The sequence below is a fragment of the Polypterus senegalus genome, chromosome 2, assembly GCF_016835505.1.
Source record: "Polypterus senegalus isolate Bchr_013 chromosome 2, ASM1683550v1, whole genome shotgun sequence".
Taxonomy (NCBI): domain Eukaryota; kingdom Metazoa; phylum Chordata; class Cladistia; order Polypteriformes; family Polypteridae; genus Polypterus; species Polypterus senegalus.
In genome coordinates this window covers 319,524,097-319,543,739 of record NC_053155.1, presented here as the reverse complement: position 1 = coordinate 319,543,739, position 19,643 = coordinate 319,524,097, and the positions used below count along the sequence as shown (strand labels likewise).

Sequence of the window (19,643 nt, the reverse complement as noted above, 5' to 3'; positions counted from 1 at the left end):
AAGGGATTTAGGATGGAAAGGCGCTGTATAAATTCTGCAGGCTGCAGCCTTAATAGCCGCCATTGTCAATAAATGCTTTGTTCCACCTTCCAGAACTCCGAGTGTACAAATAAAAATATCAAAAGAAAAAAATAAAAGACGTGGGAGGGTCCACTGATTGAAAAGGTGCCATATAAACTCTGTAGGGCGCAGGTTCATTACTGACCATAAGTGGGTCACTTCAGATGACAAGACCATCATTATACAAATCTGATGGAAAGGCACTATATAAACTCCTGAGGTTCAAGTGGTTAATACCCACCGATGAGCATAAGTGTGCCACTCAACCTGCCAGTACCCACGTTTTACAAAAAAAGACACATTAACTAAGAAGAGGCTTGGGATGATGCACTTGATAGAAAGGCGCTATATGAAATTGCAGAGGTGCATGTTGATTAAAGTTAAAGCATAATTGTGGCACTTCAATACAAGCACTGAATCAAAACAAATAAAAAAGATGTGTGATGGTGCACATTCTGTGGAAAGGCGCTATATAAACAGGGTTGCGTGTTAATTCCTTTTCATTAATTGTAAGTGGGCCATTTCAGCTGATCAGACCCTCATTGTACAAATATGGACATTAAGTACTGCAGAAAATACATATGTATATTAAAAAAAATAAAACTTGAGATGGACCTTCTGATGGAAAGGCACTATAAAACATTTCAGGGGTGCAAGTTTCATACCCTACGGTGGGCTGGCACCCTGCCTGGGGTTTGTTTCCTGCCTTGCATCCTGTGTTGGCTGGGATTGGCTCCAGTGGACCCCCGTGACCTGGTAATTAGGATATAGCGGGTTGGATAATGGATGGATGAAGGGAAGTTTCATACCCCCATTAATTGCTGCTTAACCTACCAGTACTTAGACTGTACCAAGATAGACGCTGAATCAATTGTGGGGCAGCACTAACAGTAGAAAGGCGCTATATAAAGTTACAGGTGTGCCAGTCACTTCACCTGCCAGTACCCACTTTGAACAAATAAAGACAGTTTGGTGCACTCGGTGGAAAGGTGCTATATAAAACTACAGGGGTGCAGATTTAATAACCATTGTGTGCCACGCAAGTGTGTCACTTCACCTGCCAGTGCCCACACTGGACAAATGCAGACCCTGAGTCTAAAAAGGGACTTTGAGGCGAGATGTTCAGTGGAAAGGCGCTATATCAAATTGCACAGCAGTGGCTTCAGTTCACATCATGGATTCTTGTGTTATGTGAAGTGAGTCACTTCTGCTACTGAAGCCCTCCAATACTGACAGTAAGCCTGAAAAGGGACTTTGGATGGTGCAGACTAAGAAAAGGCGCTATATAATATGAGAGGGGCGCAGTGTCCTGCTCGGTGTTTGAGCTTTTCTTCCTCACAGCCTGCCTCAGTCTTCATGAATTTGTCCATCTGTTGTCCATCGGAGCAGATCCTGTGTTACTCAGTTCAGAGTGCAGTGCAGTCTCAGTCTGTCACATGTGAGGCCATTGAGTCTCACACACACACACACACACAATCAATAGCAATATGTAATAACAGCCCACCTGCTGCCATAGCTGAAACCAATAAGGAAACCCACCCAAACATGAAGAGAACATGTGGACCCCACTCTGAAGACTTGGCAGCCTGGGGCCAGAAAAACACACGGCAGCAACGGCCACCCGCTGTGCCACCATGCTGCCCTGGGCGATCCAGATGGAGCTCCATTGCACAGATTTGACCTGAAGAAACATCTCAATGACACCGAAGGAGCGGAGCTTCACGTTACAGTGGGCTGCACTCAGCTGACTTCTCGACTGATTCGACTTCTGCTGAGCAGCTCTGGCAAAAGTTTAGGTTGATAAAATCAGCTTCATCAGTTGTGTGTTCGTGTGCCCTCACATCCATTGATGGCTCCCATTATCCAGCTTGAGATCAGAAGGAACCTGCAGCCTTCATGGGCAGGACGCTTGCAGTCATCGGGCACACTCAGAATTGGGGGGTCTGCCTGTCAGTTTAGATTTTAAGCTGGAGTACCTGAAGACTGGAACAAAATGTATAAACTCCAGCAGGTCGGTGAAGCTGTGAGCAGAGACGTACGCGTATCTGCCACATGACTGATTTATCAGGGACTGCTTAGGGACGACACTTGTCGGGTGGGCTGACGGTGTGAGACCCCCCAGGGATGTGGGGTCAGGCTAAAGACACTTCACACAGGACTATTCACCCTTTCATGACAGTGACAGTTCTCCATCTGTTGAAAAATACAAGCGGGTCCCAGAACTGGAACGGCGCCACCTTACACAGGGGACCTCGTGGGACTGGGCAACCAGGGGTGACCTTCTTAAACACGACTGTCCCCCTAAACCATAGCGCATAGTAACTGCAGGTTCACTGGATGGATTTGGAGTCAGTGCTCGTAGGATTCTGTATACTTACACCTCAATGGTGGTGATGTGCATATTGGGGTACATCACCCTGGGGGCACAGGACGTGACCACCCTGTTTATGGAATGCAATTATTACCTCAGGTAAGGTGAGACCCTAATCAAGCTGGCATTGGTAATATGATAAGTCATGGAATATGAATGTGACTGCTATGTATACAGCTGGCGCTATGCTGATTCTCAATATTCCATATCTGACACTTTATTATTATTATTATTATTATTATTATTATTATTATTATTATTATTATTATTATTATTATTATTATTATTATTATTCAATAGAATTATTCATTAATTAATTGTCTTTAATTTATTGATTTAATGTGTTCTGTACACTACTTAGGAGTCATCCTACCTTTTATTGGTGGATAATTTAATCTTTCAGATAACTCGTAAACAACAGGCATCACATTTGAGATGTACTATGAGGTGGGGCGCTATATAGAGTACAACTGGTCATAATTATGTACAGCTAGTTTATATATATATATATATATATATATATATATATATATACCCACCTTAATAAAAGGATTATTGTCTGTTTGCTATGTCTCTCTTATTCCAACAGATGTGTCCTGCGGTGGGTTGGCACCCTGCCCGGGATTGGTTCCTGCCTTGTGCACTGTGTTGGCTGGGATTGGCTCCAGCAGACCCCCGTGACCCTGTGTTCGGATTCAGCGGGTTGGAAAATGGATGGATGGTGCAACAGAAACATTCGTAATAAAAAGCATTACTACAAATGTTTGCTATGTGCCATCTGTTGGAATGACAAATGCAAAGCAGTTTATTACTACACACATCACAAGATACACTGTAATAGATGGCGCACTGCAAACATTAATGCTGACCTCTATGTCAATTACTTAGATTTTGAGCCATCTTAGATGGGCAGCACTGCTAGTATTTATAGCCACCTTAATAAAAGGGTAATTGTCTGTGTGGTGCATCTGTGTGTCCGTCTGTTTGCTACGTCTCTGTTTTTCCAACAGAGCAGCACAAATATTTGAAATGAAATGCATTGCATTTTTCATTCCAACAGATGGCACATGACTAACACTGCTTTTACAAATCCCATACAAAATGGCATATAACAGAGACATATATGTTTTGCGCTTGTCATTCCAACAGATGGTGCATGACAAACATTTTCACTAATGCATTTTATTACTATAAATATTTGTGATGCACCATCTGTTAAAATGACAAACACAATAAATTGTATTACTACATGGATTACTAGATACATTCCAGTAGATGCGGATACTGAGGTCTGCGTTGATTACTTACATTTCAACTTGTCTAGTGACAGTGAATGAGCATGAAGAGCCACTATAAGAGATGCCCCTGCAGTCTCAGTTTTCAAGACTCACAACTTCAGTTTAGCACACCCTGACTAGAGCTGCTGATTTACTGTACAGACTACATCTCTGTTGTCAGTCATTAGCACTAAAACAGAAGTAACATGACAGTTATAACTTTTTAGTAACCCTCACCTGTTCTGTTTCTCTTCTTGGTACTCAAATGTGCCACTTGGTGCCACGGCCCACCTGCCAAGGTGTTTTGCCTGCCTAAAGTAAAGTCATCTCTGATGGAGGGTCGCAGGAATCTAGAAGGATCCTTTCATTGGATTGGCTGGCCCAGCACTGTCTCAGCTGCGGAATGGCCAGTAGGGGGAGGCAGCTTGATGGCTGAGGTCTCCAGGACTCTAAACAAATCCAAATCATATTATGGGATATCATCTACTGTTAAATTCTGCTCCGTACTTCTAAAATTTTTATTTTTATACTGAATTGAGGATTTGTTCTCTTCTGTGTATTGTGTTGTATTGACCCCCCTTCTTTTTGACACCCACTGCACACCCAACCTACCTGGAATGGGGTCTCTCTTTGAACTGCCTTTCCCAAGGTTTCTTCCATTTTTTACCTACAAGGGTTTTTTGGGAGTTTTTCATTGTCTTCCTTTAGTGTCAAGGTTTATGGGTGGTTTGTCAATAGGCCTGTTAAAGCCCATTGAGGCACTTCTTGTGTGATTTTGGGCTATACAAAAATAAATTGTATTGTATTGTATTGTATTCTGCCCTGGTGTATAAAACAGGAGACATCAGACAGAGGAGCCTCTCTTCCGTTTGTGAGTTTCTTATTGGTCGCTGCCTTCCATGCATGAGTGCTCATTGGCTGTCAGCCCCCCGTTTGACGGGCGAGTCAGATTACATGAAGGAAAGTCTCCGACACTCTGAGACTTGCTAAGTTTATATAAATTAAGGTCACATTTGAAAGCCGCTCGAAAAGTCGAGTAATGGGCGGCCATCAATCCGGCGCAGAGGTGAAGCCTGCACACTGAAGCCCCCGAGGGGTTCCTGCGCGCTTCTCGGACTCCGTGCTGCCTCAGCTGTTCGCAAAACTTCACCTGAAGATTTTTTTTTTTATTCTTTCTAACCTTAAATAAAACTCCACAAACTGCAGCGGCTTTAATGAGAGCCGTCACGGTAGCGGAGGATCTCGCCATTGTGGGTCACGGTATAAATTGGCTTTTATCAGGTTTGCCTTCTAACGCGGCCTCAAATGTGTCGGTTTAATCAACCGGAATCACCGGGGGGATCTGCCGAGATTTCATTCCTACCGTTTACAGCGAGTTGGCTTCGCTTTATTCGGCTTGCCGACGTTAAAAATCTCCTGATGTTTTATTAAAGCATAAAAACAGCAACACGGATTGCCAACTGCTTCATGTTGAATAATTCATTTCGAGCATAAGTGCTTACTCGTGAGTGCCAGCTTGGCACTTTGGAAAATTTTCCAAACATCATTTAAAACAAATAAATAAATAAAACAAGGGGATATATAAAGATAATAATAATGATAATAAAAACGTAGTAAAAACGATTGAGTGACCAGGGACATAAAAAGAGGATTTTCTTTTGCATTAACCGTCAGTCTCTGTGTGTGAAAACGCGGGGCTCTGCTGTGACGCCAGCCGCCCGACGGCCACCCTTTCATTTTATTTTTAGTCATTTCTGAGTATCGGGGGTCTTTTATTTATTACTGACTGATGAGGCCCCTGACCTTGATTTAACGCGCTCAATTACGAATGGAGTAATGGTGGTTAATTCAGTTTATTTTATATAGCGCCAGGGGCTGCGCAGGAAAAAAAGGTTGAAACAGAGTGGGGATTGTGCAGAATGGGGGGTGCAGGAGTGGATGGAGGGGGCGATTGCTAAAAGGGATTAAAAAAGACTAAGGACAATAGACGCACTCCAAGCAAAGCTATTGTTTCAATATAATTTTTGTTATCCATCCATTATCTAAACCCACTTATTCCAATTATATATATAATATATATAATAATATAATAGTATAATATATAGTATAGTATAGTAATAGTATGATATATATATATATATATGTTACATTAATGGTGTTATGTTACAAGATCAGGGTCCTGACCTGAGAAGGACATGCTCCAAGGTTACAGATTTTCCGAGGGGTCAGAATTACCTGGAGAAGACCACTGGAAAACAGCTGGGTCAGCAGGGGTGGGGCCTGGGCGCAGATACAGCACTTAAAGTGCGTGCCATCACACACACACACACACACACACACACACACATCTCCCTTCTGCTGAAACCCATTGGCTTGGATGCTTGGCCACCAGAGACCCTCGGATTTGACCCACAAATATTTAACGCCTTACTACAAATGCTTGCTGTGCGCCATCAGTTGGAATGACAAATACAATTCAGTTTATTACTGTATACATCACAAAATACACTCTAATAGATGGTGCACTGCAAACATTAACGTTGAGGTCTACCTTAATTATTTAAATTGAAACCCATCTTAGAAGGGTAGCACAGCTAGTATAAATATCCACCTTAATAAAAGGATAAGTATCTGTGTGTCCTTCTAGTTAATATCTCTGTTATTCCAACAGATGGTGCAACACAAACATTAGTCATAATGAAATGCATTGCATTTCTCATTCCAACAGGTGGCACATGATATCAACACTGCTTTCACAAATCCCACACAAGCTGGCATATAACAGAGACATATGCATTGCACTTGTCATTCCAACAGATGGTGCGTCACAAGCATTTTTAGTAATGTGTTTTATTACTATAAATGTGTGTGGTGCACCATCTGTTGAAATGACAAATGCGTGAATTTTATTACTACATGCATTGCTAGATACATTCCAGTAGATGTTGCATTGCTAATGTTAATGCTGAGGTCTGCCTTGATTACTTAGATTTCAACTTGTCTAGCACTCCTAGTGACTGAGAATGAGAACGAAGAGCTCTAGCAGCCCTGATGTGTGAAGATCAAAGTTCTTTAACATCTTTGAATGGACTCTGCAATGCTGGCACTCATATGGGGAATGTAGTGGGACTCCATCAGTCAAGGGGTGGTATGCGGGGCATCTTGAACAAACTGTGCGGCCCAGTGACGTAGCTAGAGTTGGTGCTGCTCGGGGCGGGGTGGTGCTTCAATTTGCTGCCCTCCAACATAACTGAATATATTAATCTATTTAAATAGAACATTAAAATGACGTATAGATGGAAATTAAGATACATTTTACATAGATTTATTCATATATAGACAAAAAGCAATAATTTTTCACATATAATTATTTAAAAGCATCAACTAGACAAGAATGTAGTGTATACGCTGCACTGATAAGCCGTTTTCTAATTATTATCATCCATCCATCCATTATCCAACCCGCTACATCCTAACTACAGGGTCACGGGGTCCGCAGGAGCCAATCCCAGCCAACACTGGGCGCAAGGCAGGTCGCCAGCCCACCACAGGTTCTAATTATTAATTTAATATAATTACGCTGCAAAAAACAGAACCAGTGTAGTGTACAAGTGATAGGTGGGGGTGAGCAAGAACGCATTCGGATTGATAACAAAATGAAATTCTATAAACTGTAAGTGAGTTGTTTATCTTCCTAGAAATTCTTATCGGTGTTATGTTTCTGTTTACTTTTGTGATCGCCTCATAAATTTCAACTGCTGTGTCTGAGTCCGTCACAGAAGGACAGACTGAAAATTATTTTTTCAAGCATTTGTGAATAAAAATCAGAGAATTTTTACTTTTTTTTTTTATCAATCATTGATATTTTTCCGAACCCTGCTGCTTGCATACGAATTTTACTGAGTCTTTTGGCCAATGATGCCGCCCCCAAAATGTGCGGACCGCCCCCTCCGCCGCCACTGGTGCGGCCGTGTAGTTAGTTGCATGTGAATGGCATTTTCAAGAAACTTTGGACACTGAAATTTAAGGTAACGTCACATTACAGAGCCTGTAGTTGTTAAAAATGTTGGACTCGGTGGCTCATGACGTCAGTTTACAAGCTGGACCTGTCAAGTCAAGTGAACACGTGACTTTGGCTCGGCCCAGAGAGCCCGGGTGAGCAGGCGAGACGGGGACGGGCGGCGTGCATTAGCGGGCACACGCAGGGACAAAGCGGATGGGAACGTCCGAGCGCTAAAGGAGCAGGACGGTCATTTTTCTGGGGATGCTGAGTGGCGATCGGCATAAAGGTGCTTATTCCATTCTTCGAGGTCTTTTACAGTATATTTTCACATTAAAGGACTGTATTCCAGGAAACGGATTAAGCAATGAGTGTAAAGAGAAAAAAAGCGCGTACATTTAATTTCGAACAACGCTTTATCTTCCAAAATCCTTTATTTGTTTCATTGCGCAAGTCAATTTCAAGAGTAAAGTCGGGCTGCTGTGAAGTCACAACGGCACAGAATTCTCAATTTGCATGGCGTTAGCATATTTGCATAAGGAACGCCCCCTTCGCCTCACAGTTTTGCATTGTGGGAAACCAAAACTTGAAGAGCTCGTCAGCCGACTTGTTTCTCCGCAGCACATCCTCAATATATTTTTTTTAATTTTGTGTGGTTATAGAAGCTGACTTGTGGTGGGTTGTTTTCGATCAACAGACGAACCAGTAGCCCGCCCGACATCACGAACGGAACTTTTCCTTGTCCACCAAATCCGCATTAATTTCTGTCAAGCGTTCTGCGACTGAAGTGGAATCTGAGGGGCCTCAGGACTGGCGAGTCTGGGATATTTTGATCTAAGAGTCAGGGGTGGGGGGGCTTCTGAGTGCCCCGTGAAGGCTCGAAAATGAATCTGTACTTCCCGGTATCCACTAACGAAAGGTGCCGGTGTGGTGACAGCCTGTTGAAGAGCGCGCCCCCCATGAAGCTTCGAGCGCTAGTGGAGGGTGAGGGAAGATCCTCGAGTTTGGAAGAGGTGCCGGTGAGTACAGACGCACTTCCCTCTGCGTTTCAATGCAGAAAAGTTTTTTGTTTTACCAACTACAGTATACCCTTTGTGTCTGTGGTCCAATTTCGTCAACTTTACACAGACAGGTGGACTGTGCATGAAAATACATTTAATTAGCACGAATGGTTTCGAATGGCGGTAATTGTAATACATAAAAGAATCCATTTTGTGAATGGTGGTAGAATGTTAACCGTCAATTGTATTAATTTAAATGAAACAAACCGTTTGCTGTGCCAGGCTTTGGGCAGTTTCTGCCAGTTTAAAAGTAAGGCGGCGCAGTCATTTAACCGCTGAATAACGATGGCCACCAGGGACGTTATTAGGCAGGGGTGTCGAACTCCAGTCCTGGAGGGCCGCAGTGGCTGCAGGTTTTCATTCTAACCATCTTCTTAATTGGTGACCAGTTTTTGATGCTAATTAACTTCTTTAGCCTCAACTTTAATTAGCTTGACTCCGGTCACTTAGTTGTTTTTTCCTTAATTAGCAGCCGGACAGTAATGAGACATAAAACAAGCAGGACCTGACCAGCTCACCTGTACCCATCAAACAAAATCTGAAACTAAAGATGAAGGTCTCAGTAAGGTCGATCCAAAACATTTTAGGAGTTCTTAGAAAAAAACTGAATATCAACAAGCCATAGAATTGAATAACGGGTTTAATTAACAGCAAGAATCAGCTTCTCATTGACGAACTGATGGGAGTTTGAAGCCCCAATTTAGCTGGTCATCTGTTGGCTCGTTTGATGTCTCATTTCTGCTTGGCTGTCATTTAATACTTAAGACTTAATCCTTAAAAACAGGGCTATTAAAATAAAAAGAAAAGAAGTTAATTAGCAGTGAAAACTGGGCACTGATTAGGAAAAAGGGTTAGAAAGAAAACCTGCAGCCACTGTGGTCCTCCGGGCCTGGAGTTTGATACCCGTGTTATTAGGGATACCCGAACTACACATCCGCGTAGGGCCCCGACCGTGAGGGGGGTCTCTAGCCCGGCCCCGACTTACAATTTTTTTTTATTTTTGTCAGGCTGTGGCACTGCAGCCGTCTGTGCCAGTCCCTCACGTCGTGTGTCACGATACCCTCCTCATCCGAAATTTTATCGTCTTTTCCGGACGTTTTATTAGAACACCTTCCTGAGCTAGGGTGGGGCGTACGTTGGTTACAGTGCAGGGGAGCTGGAGCCTCTCGCAGCAAGCATCGGGGGCAAGGCAGAAAAGAGTTGCTGGACGAGATACCACAGGCCATTACAAGGTGAAGGCTACAGACACACACACACATCGGGGGCCGACCTCACAGGGAGGAAACCTGCAGACGTGCACACATTTGTTGGTACCCCTCTGGGGAAAATGGAGAATCCATAACTGAAAGTGACAAAAGTCATTGTCACCCAGCATCGTTTATCTTGTACTTACCAAAGATCTTTGCTTTTGAGTTTCAATTGAACAGAATCCTCCAAATAATAGCACAAATGAAATAAAAAGATGGGACCCTGAACTCTAACATTTGGTCACAGAACAGTCCCTGCATCTAAGCAACTCCTGGAGCTCCTTCTGCCCCCTGTCTGCGGCTCGTTCGGCCCACTCGTCCTGAACCAACTACTGCAGCTGGGTCAGGTTTGAAGGGGGGTGGCACTCCTGTGTTGTGTTGTCTTTGCCGTGTCCTGTTAGAAAGTGAACCTTCAGCCTAGTCAGGGGTTCAAAGTGCTCTGAGCAGGTTTTCATTAAGCTCCAGGGCCTCCGAGTTCAATGTGAAAACTGTTCACCTCAAGTTCAGATAAAATACAGTCAGTCAGTGAATGGGGTCATTAGGGGTCTGCTGGAGCCTATCCCAGCTAGCATAGGGGGCAAGGTGCCAGTCCATTGCAGAAAATCTATATTTAGGCATGCCATGACATTAACACTGTTTTCACAAATCCCATACAAAATGGCTTATAGCAGAGACGTATGCATTTGTCATTCCAACAGATGGTGCATTTGGGTTATACCCAAATAATTCTTGTGACAATACTATGATGCCATCAAGTCAAGAAAATAACATCATACTGTGAAAGCCTCACAAATATCTGTGTCCTGCCCCTCAATGCCAACTCATCAATATTCATGAGTGGGGTGGAGCCTTCAATCAAATAAAATACAATGGTGTGTAAATGAAAAGCTGTAAAGCCAGTTTTAGGTCAAACTGAAACTGCACCATTAATTGGATTGTGTGACCGTGTGAATTGGTCATCAGACATTGACAAAGATAGTGAAACGGACACATAGGACACCATATGACTGAACCGCCATGACACGCCACGTGAAGCTGCAGTGTCATAAAAATAATTGGGAACAAACGGAAGGAGGAGAAAGATGTCGGCCCCCTAAGCCCTGGTCACAATGCAGCAACTGTCATTGTTTGGGAAATTTGGGATGCGCCAGGCCATGCACTGTGGTAGGCCACGGTAACAGAAGGGGCGGAGTCAGTCTTGTGGTTCAGGTGCTGACATTCTTACCTGTCGTGTGCAAGGAATGGGGAAAAAAAATGATAGGTAAGGTGTGCAAAGGACAGGCGTCTACTGTCCTGATTGTGACGTTGGGCTGCGTGTTGGTGACGTGTCACCCAAAGGATGTGTACTACAGTAAATGTGCGTCACTGCAGCAGTGGACACCGGGCACACACTGTGTTTCTGTTACCCATCCTTTATTAAAACAAAAACTCAACGTCGTTGGCTCGTTTATCTGGGGGCTAAACTTCACACTAAGGAGGTCGAGAACATCTCTGGGCTTTGCTCCACTCTGCTTTCCCTCCACCCCAGTGAGTCTCCCAGTCCCTGATGTCCCCACCACAGTGCCTCCCCATTCTAATTGGCACAAGTGGTGCTGCTGGGATTCCTCCAGACGTGCTGCTCGGCTTGGCTTCATCAGACCCTCAGAATCGGGTTTCTCGTGCTCTGAGAGACCTTTAGGTGCCCATTTGACAATTCTGAGTGGGCTTCCAAGTGTCTTTAACTAAGAGAGGGGCTTCCGTCTGACCAGTCTGCCTTAAAGCCCCGATCAGTGGAGTGTTGGAGTGTTGGTGGTCCTTCTCCACAACAGACGAACTTCACGACTGACAGACATGGATGTGTCTAAAGGGTCTTTAAAGTTGGGTGTCACTGAATGTTCAGAATCGAGTCAGAGGGGGCAAAAACTGTAAAAACCTTCTGGTGAAAATGACAAAGTTCCTTTATAATGGAATGAATTATGAATATTTATACACTCACCTAAAGGATTATTAGGAACACCTGTTCAATTTCTCATGAATGCAATTATCTAATCAACCAATCACATGGCAGTTGCCTCAATGCATTTAGCGGTGTGGTCCTGGTCAAGACAATCTCCTGAACTCCAAACTGAATGTCAGAATGGCAAAGAAAGGGGATTTAAGCAATTCTGAGCGTGGCATGGTTGTTGGTGCCAGACGGGCCGGTCTGAGTATTTCACAATCTGCTCAGTTACTGGGATTTTCACGCACAACCATTTCTAGGGTTTACAAAGAATGGTGTGAAAAGGGAAAAACATCCAGTATGCGGCAGTCCTGTGGGCGAAAATGTCTTGTTGATGCTAGAGGTCAGAGGAGAATGAATGGGCCGACTGATTCAAGCTGATAGAAGAGCAACTTTGACTGAAATAACCACTCGTTACAACCGAGGTATGCAGCAAAGCATTTGTGAAGCCACAACACGCACAACCTTGAGGCGGATGGGCTACAACAGCAGAAGACCCCACCGGGTACCACTCATCTCCACTACAAATAAGAAAAAGAGGCTACAATTTGCACGAGCTCACCAAAATTGGACAGTTGAAGACTGAAAAAATGTGGCCTGGTCTGATGAGTCTCGATTTCTGTTGAGACATTCAAATGGTAGAGTAAACAGAATGAGAACATGGATCCATCATGCCTTGTTACCACTGTGCAGGCTGGTGGTGGTGGTGTAATGGTGTGGGGGAGGTTTTCTTGGCACACTTTAGGCCCCTTAGTGCCAATTGGGCATCATTTATATGCCATGGGCTACCTGAGCATTGTTTCTGACCATGTCCATCCCTTCATGACCACCATGTACCCATCCTCTGATGGCTACTTCCAGCAGGATAATGCACCATGTCACAAAGCTCGAATCATTTCAAATTGGTTTCTTGAACATGACAATGAGTTCACTGTACTAAAATGGCCCCACAGTCACCAGATCTCAACCCAATAGAGCATCTTTGGGATGTGGTGGAACGGGAGCTTCGTGCCCTGGATGTGCATCCCACAAATCTCCATCAACTGCAAGATGCTATCCTATCAATATGGGCCAACATTTGTAAAGAATGCTTTCAGCACCTTGTTGAGTCAATGCCACGTAGAATTAAGGCAGTTCTGAAGGTCAAACACCGGATTAGTATGGTGGTCCTAATAATCCTTTAGGTGAGTGTATATAGATATATATGGATTTATTTTGTTGGCGGCATGGTGGCGCAGTGGGTAGTACTGCTGCCTTGCAGTATGGAGACCCATCTGGGTTCACTTCCCGGGTCCTTCCTGCACGGTGTTTTCATGTTCTCCCCGTGTCTGCGTGGGTTTCCTCCCACAGTCCAAAGACATGCAGGTGATGTGCATTGGCGATTCTAAATTGTGCTTGGTGTGTGTGTGTGTGTGTGTGTGCGCGCCCTGCCCAGGGTGTGTTCCTGCCTTGCACCCTGTGCTGGATGGGATTGGCTCCAGCAGACCCCTGTGACCCTCTGTTAGGATGTAGCGGCTTGGATAATAACCGACTGACTGACTGACTATATATTTAGTCATCATTTTATAGGGTTGGGGGTGGTAGAGCCCATCCCAGCTAGCGCAGGGTGCCAGTCTATTGCAGGGTGAACACACACACACACACACACACAGATGGGCCAGTTCAGCATCGCCAGTGCACCTAACTTGCATGCCTTTGGACGGTGGGTGGAGTCACAGGGTGGGGACTTGCAAACTCCACACAGGGAGGTCCCAGGATGTGAACCGGGGTCTCCTTACTTCCAGCCAGCAGTGCTACCACTGTGCCACCCTATATATAATTATTAAATATTATGTGTAATATATTTAGAAAAAAAATAAAGAAAGAAAAACAAACAGCACAAGAAAGGCAAAGCAGGGCAAATGAAAAAGCTGAAAGGAAACTGACCCAATAATCTCAAATTCAAAATGAGTGTCCCTTTGAAATAAAGTCAGGGTCAAAACTCCAAAATCCCAATGGCGTGAATCCAGAACAGAAATGCAGTGGCAGCAGGTTTGGCTTTTATATGGCTGGAGCCGTCCAATCAGCTGCAACTCTGGGTGGCCCCGCCTCCTTCGGCATCACATACAGGCAGTGGGACAGAAAGCAAGAGAAAAAAAAAACTCTAAGCACATGAACCGTCCATCTATCCTTCCATCCATCATCCAACCCGCTATATCCTAACTACAGGGTCACGGGGGGTCTGCTGGAGCCAATCCCAGCCAACACAGGGCGCAAAGCAGGAAACAAACCCAGTCAGGGCGCCAGCCCACCTCAGGCCGCATACACACACACACTAGGGACAATTTTGGATCGCCAATCCACCTCACCTGCATGTCTTTAAACTGTGGGAGGAAAGCCACGCAGACACGGGGAGGGCATGCAAACTCCACGCAGGGAGGACCCGGGAAGTGAACCCAGATGGGTTTCCTTACCGCAAGGCAGCAGCGCTACCCACTGCGCCACCCCACATGAACCATAAGTGCAAAAGTTCAATGAAATATTATTCATATAGCACTCTTTCGTACATGAAGTAGGGCGCAAAGTGCTGGGCATAGTGAATAAAATTTAATTAAAAAATAGAAAACAGAAAAGAGTCTTGCATGTGTTATGTGACAGCCAGGATTAGCATTTGTTTCCTGGTTTAAGAGTTTATATTGTCTTTCATTATTGCCTTTTGGAATTCTTTTTGTTTATTTTTTGTAATTTTTGTTAATATTGTTTCATTAATATATGTGTGGAACTTTTGGGCTTCAGTGCTACATTTCTATTTTGTGGGTGGATCTTCAGGAGGCGGGGCCACAGTGACATCACTACGAGGGTGGTGGTGCCCTCAGCCTTCATATTTCTGGATCTCGCAGGGCGTCGCTCTAGGACCATCACGGGGGTCTCGCTGTTCTTTGGAGTATTGTTCTTACTTTTTTGGTGGTGTGCTGGATTTTGTTTTACTGGATGACAGTCGTTAGCCTTGAGTTGCTTTTACCTTTGCCTTTCCATGTTTTTCTGCTTCTTTTCTTTATTAACATGTTGTGGAAAGTATAAGGAAGTTTTTTTTTTTTTTATCGTTGTTGTCTGTTTATGCCAAAGGTTGTTGGGTATCCTCTCCCTTAATGCATTCATTTAAATTGTTTTGAGTGTTTAGAAGCTTGAGCCCGTGTAGGATTTGAAGTCTGCCTTTTTGAATTTGGGGGGCCAGGCTGCCTCGGGTTGAGGCCCATTTCTAACTTAGTAAAAGTCCAAGGATCTGTTCAAGAAACCAGGATTAGTGTGAACTCCCATTCAATTTCAATGAAGATTCCCAGACATCAGACTGATTTCATTCCAGAAAACTTGGAACAGATTAAACCGGAATGACGTGATCCGTGAGGCCAAAAATGTGGATTTCTTGTCAGTCCTGCTTTGTTGGGAAGGGCTTAGGATTTGCTGATCGAATGTCATAAATGCCCAGTCAGATGCCCATCTACACTATTAAACAAAGCAGGAAAGGCCAACAAAATGTGGAAAATGTCCTGCCGCCTCCTGAACGAGCAATCGACATAAAGGCACAGCTGCTTCGTCGGATTCTGTGGTCAGAAGTTCTGGCAGAGAAGAGTCTGCACGGCGGCAGTCGATTTACATCCAAGACTTTCATTGGTTTTAGTTTTAATTTTTTTTTTATTTTTTGTGAACGGAGATGCCAAGTATCTATGGTTCTCTTTGCGTAAAGAAAAATCTCCTAATGTTTGTGTGAAATTTACAATGAAAACGTTTCTAACTGTGTCCCCGTGTTCTTGATGAACTCATTTGAAAGTCACCGTCTCGATCCACTGGACTAACTCCTCTTCATCATTTTGCACACTTCACTCAGGTCTCCTCTTCATCACTGTAAAGGCTCAGCTCTTTTAATCTTTCCTCATCACTCATCCCCTGTAGCCCTGAATCAGCCTAGTCGCTCTTCTCTGGACCTTTTCTTGTGCTGTTATGTCCTTTTTGGAGACCCAAACTGCACCCAGGACTCCAGATGAGGCCTCACCAGTGTGTTATAAAACATAAGCAGGACCTCCTTTGACTTGTAACCCTTACAACATGGCACTTTATAACCTGACACCCTGTTCGTCATGACTTTCACGATTTTTCTAAATGGCTTTCTTACTGATTGCTCTCCGTGGTCCTGAATCAGCCGAGTTGCTCTCCTCAGGACTTTCTCTAGTGCTGCTTTGTCTGTTTTTAACATGGAGACTAAAACTTCACACAAATGGTACGGGCTTACACAACTAGTCTTTAATATACCTGAACAGTTAGTATAGGAATATAAAGAACAAGCTGGTTAAGTTGGCAGATGATACCGAGATAGGTGGATTGGCAGATAATCGAGAATATGTTGAATCATCACAGACAGACTTGGATGGCATGCAGGCTTCGGCAGTTGAAATTTAATGTCAGTAAATGAAAGTTTTACATTTTGTGAGGTTTAAATACACAATAGGAGGTCTGAAAACTGAGAGTCCACCTTATGAGAAGGACTTAGGGGGTCATAGTGGACTCGACACGATCAACGTCCAGTTAGTGTTCAGAAACAGAATGTCAGGTTATATAGCGCCTTGATGTGTGCAGTGCAAGTCACAGGAGGTTCTGCTCAAATGAAAAAATGCTGTCCACATAGTGATTAATATGTGATTTAAAATTCAGGTCTGAGTCAATAGTTACCCCTAAATTCTTTACCTCTGTCTTGTCTTTTAAGCCTAAAGGATCAGGTTTATTTCTGTTACCCTCATTATTTGCATTTTTGCCAATCATTAAAATTTTTGTTTTCTCTCTATTTAGTTTAAGAAAATTCCTCCTCATCCACTCAGAAACACAAGTACGACATTGGGGTCAGTGAACCAAGAGAGTCGGGGTCATCCGGCGCCGTTGACAAATACAGTTGTGTGTCGTCAGCACCCTGTGCCATCTGCTGGCGCTGGCCTCCACTCTTAAGGGGTTTCTGCTGACCATGCAGATCGGCTGCCAGGGACATATAAAGTTGGACTGAATGGCAGTCCGTTGATTGGGTTGAAAAGTTGAAGCTGAAGTTTGCGCTCGCTCTCGTCTTAACCCATAGAACTGATTTTCATTTTCATCTTTTGAGTCATAAAACTCATTTCCTTTTTTAATTTTATTTGCTCGGAGCCTGAATTGAAAGTTTTCCATGAATTTACCTCCTTACTCATTAAGCCCCCAGATATGTTTTATTTTACATTGTCTGTTGCCTGAAGTTGAATTGTGCATCATTGAGCTCTTCACCCACTGTGCCAGCCGAGTGTCACAGTGCCCAGTCCTGGGTGCCAATCAAGTCACATGCTTGGTTCTGATAGCACACCCAGTTAAACGACATTTTGAGATATTTCAATATTTCATGATAAATCCTCAGTCTGTTACCAGAGATGGGCAGGAGCGACTCTTGTTTTTGTGGAGGAACAATCCCCGACCGGCAGATGAAGCTTTCTGGATTTATGGCGTTCTAAGAGTCCTCTTTGTCTGATGTACTGAATCCAGTGAAATTCTTACCAGCATGTGGCCCCTCACCAGCTCCATCCATGATTAGCGGGTACAACCACCTCACCTGAAAACGTCTGTCATCTTAGCAGCTTGCAGTTCAGGGCCTGAGCCACCAGGGGGCCACACTGCCAAATATAAAATGACATGCTTGGTGTTTGTCTCTGAGTCAGTAGTGTAAAACTCCCAGTCTTAGCCACTAGGGGGCCACACCTCCAGTTAAGAGGTCACCCCTTAAGTGCTACTGATAGGCACTGTTTTTTAGTTTATTGTCTTAGCCACTAGGGGGCTACACTGCCAAGTTACAAGGCACACTTAACGAGGCTCGCTGAGTTAGCAGTGCCTTAGCCACGAGGAGACCACAAGGCTAAAAGAGAAGACATACTAAATGTTGACTATTGACTTAGTTGTTTGCAATTCGTTTCTTTTGCCTCGGGGGGGGCACACTGCAAAATACGATGACATTTTCCTGGTGCTCACAGAGTTCAACACCTTGGCCATTATTTTAAATTTCGTTGTATTGTTCTCAATGCATTTATAATAGAATAGAATCTCTTTTTATTAGATGACCACAGTGCCCAAAGAGAAGGAACGCTTAGTGTTGCTCAACAAGGTAGGACTTGCAATTCATTCTTTTAGCCACTGGGGGGGGGCAACACTGTACAACTAGAGGGCATACTGATGGGTTCATAGGTCATTATTGTGATGGGTACACCGTCTGGTGGGATTCTGGTTTCCTGTGCACATGTCCGCCATCTGATGCCAACATTAGCAAGTTGAACTACCTGACCTGGACACGCGTGGCTCATTCAGTTAGTAGTTTACAGTTCAGAACCTCAGCCAGTAGGGGGCCACATTGCCAAATAAACAAGTAGGCTTAGTGTTCCCCTTTGATTCTCTTGCTCAAAACGTAGCGTTTTAGCCACTAGGGGGCCACACTGCCAAATGAGATGAACGCACTTAGTGTGGCTCATTGAGTCATTAGTTTGCAATCCATTTCTTTAGCCACTAGGGGGTGACACTGGAAAACTGGAAGACGTGGCTGTAGGCTTATAGGGTGATCACTGCGATGTGAACAAAGTCCAGTGCAGTTCTTGCTTGCAAGTGGTAATCAAGATACAACACATCTCCACTTTCCGATGTCCTCATTAGCAAGTAGATTTGCTTCAGTGTCTGAGCCATGGGCGGTCCGGGGGGGAGTCACGGGGGTGAGTTCCCCGGGGGGTGAGGGGGCACACTGCACAAATAAACAAGAAGGTTTAGGGTTTGTCTTTGACTCAGTAGTGTAATGTTTTAGTCACTAAGGGGCACACTGCACAATTTGATGATAATATATGGCTGCTCACTGAGTTTACAGTTTAACATGCAGTGCCTTAGCCACTAGATGACCACCAAGACAAAAGAGAAGACCCTGTTGGTTAGTGTTACTCATTGAGTTAGAAGTTCATTACTTTAGCCACTAGGGGGCAACACTGTAAAATTAGGGGACATGACAAGAAGTCTAGATAGAGACACAGATAGATATGAGGCACTATATAATATATACAGTCATATGAAAAAGTTTGGGCACCCCTCTTAATTCTTTGGATTTGTGTTTCTCATTGGCTGAGCTTTCAAAGTAGCAACTTCCTTTTAATATCCGACATGCCTTATGGACACAGGAGGATTTCAGCAGTGACATTAAGTTTATTGGATTAACAGAAAATATGCAATATGCATCATAACAAAATTAGACAGGCACCCCAACAGAGATATGACATCAATACTTAGCTGAGCCTCCTTTTGCTCCTTTGAGCCTCTCGACGCTGTCCTCCTGTAGCCTGTGATGAGTGTCTGGACTCTGATGAGGTATTTCTGACCATTCTTCATACAAAATCTCTCCAGTTCAGTTCAATTTGATGGACAGCCTGCTTCAAATCATCCCATAGATTGTCGATGATATTCAAGTCAGGGGACTGTGACGGCCATTCCAGAACATTGTACTTCTCCCTCTGCATGAATGCCTTTGTAGATTTCCAACTGTGTTTTGGGTCATTGTCTTGTTGGAATATCCAACCCCTGCTTAAGTAACTTCAACTTTGTGACTGATGCTTGAACATTATCCTGAAGAATTTGTT

At 44.0% G+C, this 19,643-nt stretch overlaps 1 protein-coding gene across 10 annotated transcripts in view; it reads left to right on the top strand.

Moving 5' to 3' along the window:
* Window positions 1–19,643, top strand: part of stxbp5l (syntaxin binding protein 5-like) — a 565,552-nt gene that overhangs the window by 31,010 nt on the left and 514,899 nt on the right. Inside the window, exon 1 of one of the 10 annotated variants that reach the window (XM_039745946.1) lies at window positions 8,296–8,727. The exons of the other annotated variants lie outside the window; for them this stretch is intronic. Coding sequence (XP_039601880.1) covers window positions 8,593–8,727 — 135 coding nt within the window. The 5' untranslated portion in view covers window positions 8,296–8,592. Of the gene's footprint in view, window positions 1–8,295; window positions 8,728–19,643 lie in introns of those variants that run through there. 10 annotated transcript variants of the gene reach the window in all.